Source organism: Cyprinodon tularosa, unplaced genomic scaffold, assembly GCF_016077235.1.
Source record: "Cyprinodon tularosa strain WSP-4 unplaced genomic scaffold, ASM1607723v1 ctg311, whole genome shotgun sequence".
In the NCBI taxonomy this organism is placed as follows: Eukaryota; Metazoa; Chordata; class Actinopteri; order Cyprinodontiformes; family Cyprinodontidae; genus Cyprinodon; species Cyprinodon tularosa.
Window position 1 is genome coordinate 525637 of NW_024039021.1, and position 9411 is coordinate 535047.

Below are 9411 nucleotides of genomic sequence, written 5' to 3' on the forward strand. Positions count from 1 at the left end.
ACGCTCGAAATTCCAGGGAGTTCCTGAACGCTTCATAAATGTACACTCCAAAGTTTAGCTTCAGGCTCTCGCAAGTCTTTTTAACCCAGTATTGTTTTTTTAACGTGATCTTCGTTGCGTTTCAATAGATTGCTATAAGGGCTAATTGCCAACCGCTTAGGTATTTAAATCCATTTGAATTTCGTCTGAAACGCTGCATTGTGATGCTAACGCATGTTAGCATTAGCTTAGGGAAAAGTCTCATGTCAGAACAGCAGCCACCGCCAACAACACAAGATGTGGACGAATTTACAGCAAGTTTTACTGCAGAACAACAACGGGAATTGGCGAAGAAAATAACCGCATTTTTGTCTGATTACGGTTATCTGTCCGACTCCTTTATTATTGTGCGTATATGGGGGCTAATTCACAAGAAATGAGGAAAAATATTTTATAAATGTAGTTATACCGAAGGCTTATTGTTAACTTGTTGTTTTATTTTTAGGAGTTCTTCACTGAAAATCTATGGCAGACGTTACCGAGCGCGTGGCAAGCTGTTCTGCAGAATCTTTCCTATCTACAAACTGCAGATCTACTGCTGGATGCTTCTCCTGGAGACAGGAGGTACTGATGTGTTGCAATCAGAGCCGTTTCTAGATACACTGAGGGCCCTGGGTAAGGGGGCCAATGAGGCCCTGTTGTTTCACCACATCCCACTTTACCCTAAGGACCAACTAATCAGAATCATGCAAAATAACAATTATATAAACAAAAACAAAAAAATAAACATTTACTGTTAACTAAGCACATCATGTCTCATTTAGAGAAACTCTGATCTGGTATTGATTAAATGTAAATGTCAATCCCTTTATCGTTCAACAATGGGGAAAGACACTTGTGTATTAGTGTCAGGTAGACCAGGTATCAGTAAATATGGGTCACAATCTGTAGGGGCAATTTGTCAGTTTCTTTGATAGATTTTAGTTGATTTTAGTTTTCAGTTTGTAGATATACCTTCTTGTCCAAAACTCTTCTCCTCAAAGTGCGATGCTCTCATCCTACCTTCTGATGATGAGGAACAAATTCTGAAATGGTGGCATTTTAAATGCCTCTTGAGAAGGAGCTTTCTAAGTATGGATGGGCCCCAATCTTACATCTTTTCATTAAGTCCTGTAGCTTATATGTTACACTATTAAGGACTGGCATTAATTTAATTTGTATATTTTGATTAGTGATGCGTATAATTGTTTTGTTTTAATACAAAGGGATGTTTACAAACAGAACAAGTGCAAATGCATCCTTGATGCTATTAAACAATGTAAATAATCCCTTATCGGGCCATAGGCTCCAGCAGCAGCACCATCTAGTGGAAGGTAGAAATACCTACAACACGAAATAAATTCCTTTTAAAAACAAAAAAATTAAATAAATAAATACATTTTTTATCTAATAAAGCATTAATCTACAGTTAATCATACATGTTTACCTCCCTAGTTGTAATTTTCTTTAAACTGGTGTTTATGTTTGTAGCAGCAGTAAAACTGAAAATTTGCACCTGGGTGGTTATTAAATTCTTTGCTGAGAATTAATCTAGATTTAGAATTTAAATAGTTGGTTTTACAGTTTCAGGTTCTCTTCAGCTAATTGTTGTAGAGAATAGAAACTTGGCTCCAAGCAGGGATGCACCTAAAAGATGACTCAGCTTTATGACACTCTGGTAGCACATCTTCAATTATACTTTTGAATTTTTCAGTCAGCGTGTTGTGTTTATAAACTAAATTATGATTTTTATCTGGAGATCCTAACCATACATTTGTTTAATGAGATGGATTATGAGGATGATGATGGATGACTTTATGATTACAGGTATCCATCAGTGTGGCCCCTGTCCCTGCTGACTTTCCGTGCCACCGCCCATGCCCTGGCGTTTCCCAGAGGATCCAGGCCGCAGCGAGGCAGGGCGACTGGTTCAGGGAAACCCGACGAGTTCCTGAAAAACCACAGTCAGAGTTCATTACTGGGCCACATCTTCAGGAAGCATGTCAAACCCAAGAAACAGCATGAGATCCGGAAGCTTGGCGTGGTACTACAGCTGTAGTTGGTTTTGCCCAGGTCTTCAACATGCTGCTGCTTCTGTGTTACATGTTTTATTTTCTCTCTCTTTGTTTTTTTTCTTCTTAGCTTGTTAAGCAACTCTGTGACCAGACAGGCTGCAGGAAAGTGGTGGATGTGGGCTCTGGTCAGGTAGGTATTGTAACACCTTTTTTTTCTAACACTTTTCACATGTTGCAACAATACTGGACACAAATATAAAGCTGAAGAATTTTTCTCTGTTGTTTTCTAGTAAGAAAACAAATTTAGTGTCCTGTTTTATGTGAACCCTCTAAACTAGGAGGCTTTATGAAACCTCATAATGACATAAGATAATATCAGTTCATGAAATGATAACACATTGATATCTGCATTTTCTTTTGAAAAGGGTCACCTGACCCGTTTCCTGTCCTTTGGACTGGGTCTGTCTGTGACTGCCATCGAAGCTGATCACACCCTAGCTGCTATGGCTTCCAGGTATGATGCAGAGTTACTGTGGGTGCTGGAAAAAGAAAACCGGAAAAAGGTCAGTATTTCCACACACATATTTCACATTAACATGTTTTATGACAATCCTGATCTATTCAAAAAATAGAATATGTGTTTTAGTGAGGCATATTGGTCAGAATAACATTTATGCAATTTTTTTTCCTTTAAATACAGTGGGGCAAAAAAGTATTTAGTCAGCCACCAATAGTGCAAGTTCTCCCACTCAAAAAGATGAGAGAGGCCGGTAATTTTCATCATAGATATACCTCAACTATGAGAGACAAAATGAGAAAAAAAAAATCCAGAAAATCACATTGTCTGATTTTTAAAGAATTTATTTGCAAAATATGGTGGAAAATAAGTATTTGGTCAGTTACAAACAAGCAAGATTTCTGGCTCTCACAGACCTGTAACTTCTTCTGTAAGAGGCTCCTCTGTCCTCCACTCGTTACCTTCATTAATGGCACCTGTTTGAACCCGTTATCAATATAAAAGACACCTGTCCACAACCTCAAACAGTCACACTCTAAACTCCACCATGGCCAAAACTAGAGAGCTGTCAAAGGACACCCGAAACAAAATTATAGACCTGCACCAGGCTGGGAAGTCTGAATCTGCAATAGGTAAACAGCTTGGTGTGAAGAAATCAACTGTGGGATCAATTATTAGAAAATGGAAAACATACAAGACCACTGATAATCTTCCTCGATCTGGGGCTCGACGCAAGATCTCACCCCGTGGGGTCAAAATGATCACAAGAACGGTGAGTAAAAATCCCAGAACCACACGGGGGGACCTAGTGATTGACCTGCAGAGAGCTGGGACCAAAGTAACAAAGGCTACCATCAGTAACACACTACGCCGCCAGGGACTCAAATCCTGCAGTGCCAGACGTGTCCCCCTGCTTAAGCCAGTACATGTCAAGGCCCGTCTCAAGTTTGCTAGAGAGCATTTGGATGATCCAGACGATGACTGGGAGAATATCATATGGTCAGATGAAACCAAAATAGAACTTTTTGGTAAAAACTCTACTCGTCGTGTTTGGAGGACAGAGAATGCTGAGTTGCATCCAAAGAACACCATACCTACAGGGAAATATGGGGGTGGAAACATCATGCTTTGGGGCTGTTTTTCTGCTAAGGGACCAGGACGACTGATCCGTGTGAAGGAAAGAATGAATGAAGCCATGTATCGTCAATTTTTGAGTGAAAACCTCCTTCCATCAGCAAGGGCATTGAAGATGAAACGTGGCTGGGTCTTTCAGCATGACAATGATCCCAAACACACCGCCCGGGTAACGAAGGAGTGGCTTCGTAAGAAGCATTTCAAGGTCCTGGAGTGGCCTAGCCAGTCTCCAGATCTCAACCCCATAGAAAATCTTTGGAGGGAGTTGAAAGTCCGTGTTGCCCAGCGACAGCCCCAGAACATCACTGCTCTAGAGGAGATCTGCATGGAGGAATGGGCCAAAATACCAGCAACAGTGTGTGAAAACCTTGTGAAGACTTACAGAAAACATTTGATCTCTGTCATTGCCAACAAAGGGTATATAACAAAGTATTGAGATGAACTTTTGTTATTGACCAAATACTTATTTTCCACCATATTTTGCAAATAAATTCTTTAAAAATCAGACAATGTGATTTTCTGGATTTCTTTTTCTCATTTTGTCTCTCATAGTTGAGGTATATCTATGATGAAAATTACTGGCCTCTCTCATCTTTTTAAGTGGGAGAACTTGCACTATTGGTCGCTGACTAAATACTTTTTTGCCCCACTGTATGTTTCCGTATGAAAAAAATTTCTCATATTGCCCTGATATCATAGTCAGATTTCGAAAGTCGTGTTTCTATTAGATGGAATCAGAAAGATAAATAATTTACTGTCAAATTATATCCAAAGTTTTGATCCTTGCAGACTCCTATAAGGTGGGAACAGAGATTAAGAACTTTGTCTTTTTTTAAAAACTACTAAACATGCAGTTGCTGGTTTTGGCCACTTGAGGGAAGCAAGCTTCAAACACTCCAAGAAAAGATTCTTAGACCAACCCTTGTTTTATTCTTATTTGATTTGCAATAAATACATAATTATTCATGATTTTATAAACCTTGATTTTGGATATTTTTTACTTTCTTCCTCCAGCTTACAATTAAAAAATGTACACTTATTATTTTACCTTTTATTGGTCATTGAGGAGTTATAGCTGTTTTTATTTACTTTTATATTTGTATTTTACATTGTAGCATGCTTATTGTTTTTTTTAGGAAGACAATTTTAAGATCTGTCCAGGGACAACAGATGAAAAATAGCCTTTTGGCTAATTCTGGTGCATGTGCAGGAATGCTTTTTAATGTACACTGTCCCTGTCAAATAAATAAATAAATTAAATTTAAATTAAAATTGTAGTTAGTTGTAGGAGGATTTGCATTGGAAATATCTAAATAGACTAATGAAAATCTGTTTCTCAGGGCTGCTCCTTTCAACTTCCTGAAGAACACTGTGTTCCACGGCACATCGCTGGTTGGGTAAACCCCAAGGCATCATGGGAGGCTTTTATAAAGCAACTAAAAGATGCAGATCATGTCATTGAGGGACCCCAAAGTTGGTCTGGACCTAGCAAAAAAAGACGTTCAGATGTAACCCAGAATTCAAAACCTGGTGGTTTTTCACTGAATCCAAACATGGCTGATGGTGAACAGATCCTGTCTGAGGGAAGCTGTTGTTCAGACATTCAATCTGTTTCTGTTATGAACCCGGAGGAATGTTGTGACTTTGTCCTGACTGGGCTCCATGCCTGTGGAGACCTGAGCGCCACTCTCCTCCGCCACTTTGTCAGCTGCCCTCGAGTTCGTGGCATCACCTCTGTGGCATGTTGCTACATGAAGATCACTACCAAAGAAAACCCCGCCCCTCCAGGATTGATCTCTCCTCCCACTCAGCCCACACCTAGCTCTGAGTTGTCTCCCTTTGAGTTTGGCTACCCCATGAGCTCCTGGGTCAGAGGTTTGCATGGCCATCAGCTCTCCTATAAAGCACGGGAGGGGGCCTGTCATGCTGTGGAGGACTATGTGCGGAGGCTCAGGGAGGAGAGCCAGCTGCTCAAGACCCACTGTTACAGAGCGATACTGGAGACGTTCATCAGGGAGGCGAGACCAGATCTCCGCAGGGCAGGAATCCAGACCATAAAGAAGGCCCACTTGTTAGCTTTTACTGAGTGAGTGAACATGGCAGCCTCCAGGCTTTCATGAAGGTTTTCACCTTTTCTAGGTTCACTGTTGTGGTGCAACCAGAAAAAAAAATCCCAACCATCTGGTTTGTCTGTAAAAGCAAAGGTCATATCACAGCCTGAGGAGCTTACCGGTAATATAAAAAAAAAAAAATCCATTTATGTTATGTTTAATATTGAATGTGACTAAAGTACTTATATAGTAATGCAGTGTGTTAAAAATGGAGCAAGTGTAAATAAACACTTTCTCCACATGAGGTAAAATAAGGTTAAGTTGAAGCATAATTCATTCATTTACAAAAAGGAAAAAAAATCAAAGGGACAAGAGTTGAACCGAGAAATTAGACCGTTATCGGATTTTTCTGCTGTTTAACCTTTCATTTGAAATCACATATCCAGTCCTGCATCAGTCAGTGAACACATCACATGTAACGGATCTCAGCAGCCAGTGAATACAACTCTATGGAGGGAAGTTTGGTCCGTTATTGTTGCAAAGAACATGTTATGTAACTAAGGCTACGTTCACACAGCAGCCTGAAGTGACCAAAATCTGATTTCTTTTTTGGTTTTTTTTGCCCATATGGGACCTGTATCTGATCTTTTCATGACAGTCTGAATAACAGATCCTTTTTTTTTCCAATGAGACCCAGGCCACTTGGCTCTGTGGTCCTGAATCTTTTAAAATGCGAATCTTTTAAAATGCGTGAAAGAGCAGGTTGCATTTATCCAACCTGTTATTAATACTCAACAAAGGTCACTATTTTGTGTCATGCTTCGCAGAAGCGGGAAGAAAGCAACCATGGTGGATGATAATGCCGAGAGCAGTCTTTTTTTGTTGTTGTTTTTTTAGCCATCTTGAAAAGGTTGAGTTTTTAAGAAAGATCTCTAGATGAGCTCCAGCACTGCCATCCATGTTTACTTCTATAAACACAAAGCATGCTAGCTTGTCATGCTAGCTTGTGACATTGCGTCCTCTACTGCGCATTTGGGACACTTCTTTGCCTTGCAGCTATATTTGCTGTGATCAGTGGGAATAAAGTAGTTTTAATAGGTTTTAAAGTGAGAAAGTCCACCTGAAAACTTCATCAGTGGAGTCAGTTCATCCAGATTATCATCCTGCCTTCCAATGTTATTTCTGTCGGTGCCGCTCAGACCCCCACATACCGGCGGTGCGCTGTCAGTAGGATCCCATTCCACAGCAGCCTCTGGCCGGGTCGCCTCCTCGCGTCTCACCGCGGCGGCTGGTAGGTGTTTTTCATCTAAATAAACTGAACTGCAGGCACCAGGATAATAAAAGCGAACATATTCTGCCTGCAGATTTCTGCATTTTAAGTTAATTTAGGCGTTAAACTGTTTCAGAGGAGTGATCACAGCGCTCTGATCATCAGCGATGTGTCTGCCTCCCTGCCAGCTCCCAGATCAGATTCTCTGATTGGTTGACGCGGCGCGTCGAGCAGCAAAAGTTAAATTTTTCCATCTCGAGCAGCAGCGCGTTTGTGCCCGACGCGCTGCTTCAGCTGCTCAAAACGCGCTGTGGGACCTTTTACTGCGCCTTGACGTGCGTCAACCATTGACTTTGCATGTAAACTCGCTGCTTCTGTTGTGCCTGCTGCGTCCGGTGTGAACGCAGCATTAAGCTTTATGAACACAGTTCGCACACGACAACACAATAAAAAAATCGGATTTCACAAGAAATTCGGGATTTAGCATCAAGGCCTGCAGTATGAACGTAGCCTAAAAAAGGGTATAAGATTTACTTTACTGTTTAATTAGATTTTATAGAAATAAAAAAACATTTATTCCATACTTTAAAATTATTTCAAACCTTATTTTTAAAATTTCTTTCTACAGATTTTATATTTTTTTTGAATTTTTTTTTTTTTTTTTTTTTAGGATAAGTTTTACAAATTGCAACCTTACAGCTCAGATTCTTCCTACTTAAAGCCCAATAAAAGGGCTCCTTTGACCAATAAAACTGTTATAGATAGAAATGCTTCTTAAAGGTTGTTGAAATAAGACTTATTTTTGTAGAAGAAAGGCTGGTTGAGTTTTAAAGTTTGCTTTCTGGATTTAATAATGAGCCATGTTTACCAATCTGTATTTAAAGTAATATTCTGGGTACGCTGCATGTTTATGACCTGTTTATTTGCATCAATGTTTTTATTAGGTATGCACGTCTGGGCCTGCCTCGGGTCGGCCTTCCCTCTGATTTACCCCTGGACCAGGAGCGGGTGGAAGCCATGTTGAAACAGCAGAACATGGTGGTGGTTTACTTCAGTCTCAGCCTGCTGCTAGCTCCTGTAGTGGAGACCTTGGTGCTGCTGGACAGGATGATCTATCTGGAGGAAAACGGTGAGCTGCTGCTTACATTACTGTGAAAGTGAACTTCCCTCTGACTGAAGCATTTGCTCTCTCTGCAGGAGTGAAGAGTCAGCTAATTCCTCTCTTTAATCCAAACTTTTCCCCAAGAAACTTTGTGCTGGTTGCTCTGAAGCCGTCCAGATAGTTCAAACTACTGTTAACCTGTGATTCTGCTCTCCGCTCCCCTGATCCAACCCCCCAGGCTTTTCATTGGTGTGCTTATTTATGTGTTTTATGAATATCTTCTGAGAGTAAAACTATTCAGGGATACCACTATATGCTTTAGATTTTAATAGTTTTGTATTTTATTTAAGTATTTTATTGAAGGGAAAGATGTTTGATGAAACTGACATGCACATTTTTACTCCCAAGGCATGACTTTGCTTTTAAAATACTGCTGTTGGTTTGTTTTTACATTTATGTGATAATATTTTTGTTTGTTTTTTAAGCTGTAAATGATTTGATGAGTAATTTTAATGAAGGTATACAAGTCGGACATCTTTGTTTCCGTCTTATGTCTAAACCAGAAAGCAAAAATAAAACTTTGCTTGTTGTGGTTCCAGACAAATCGTGTTCTATTTATTCATCTCTTTAACATTTTTTAGGGTTTGGACATTTTACAGCTTCATGTTGGAGGAAAAGCATTTTATTTCACTCAAAATAAACTCAAGTATACTGCTGCATTTAAAGCATTTCAAACAAAAACATGAAACACTTAATTTGCTGTGGAGAGATTTGTGGATTTTTGATTTTTCATCAACAATTACCTTTAAAGTTTAATTCCTTCTGTGTTTTAATTACTTTTACTTTGATTGAATTTTTTGTAATTATGTTTCATTATATTCTTGTTTTGTGTTTTTTTCTTTACAACAATGTAGCTGACGGTGAAAGAGTTACACTCAGGCTTTCAGAAGGGGGCACTGATTTTAACAAAAAGCAGACATCAGTTGGTTAACCACCAATATAGATATAATTAATTGGAATTTCATGTGAAAGAACACAAAACATTTTTTAAAATAAAAAAAATAAAAATTGCGACCTGCAAAACTATTAAGCACCCTTTTCTCCAAGTGAAGCCAATTCCTTTCAGAAATAACCTGTGTGTAATCTAATATAGTTAAAATGTAGCTGCTCAATGACGGCCTCAGGGTTTAAGACAGCACATCATGAAGTCCAATGAACACACAAGACGGGTCAGGAAAAATTGGTGGAGAAGTTTAAAGGCTATAAACAGATTCCCCAAATGTTGAATATCTCACAGAGTGCAG

The 9411-nt window shown here is 39.4% G+C and overlaps 1 protein-coding gene across 1 annotated transcript; it reads left to right on the forward strand.

The window, feature by feature from the left end:
• Positions 1-30: 30 nt before the first annotated feature.
• rrnad1 (ribosomal RNA adenine dimethylase domain containing 1) lies at positions 31-8649 on the forward strand. Its single transcript, XM_038292383.1, has 8 exons — positions 31-386; positions 485-603; positions 1846-2062; positions 2161-2223; positions 2459-2596; positions 5025-5770; positions 7950-8134; positions 8203-8649. The coding sequence occupies exons 1-8, from the start codon at positions 204-206 to the stop codon at positions 8286-8288; spliced, it is 1737 nt and encodes a 578-aa protein (XP_038148311.1). The 5' UTR covers positions 31-203; the 3' UTR covers positions 8289-8649.
• The last annotated feature ends 762 nt before the right edge of the window (positions 8650-9411 follow it).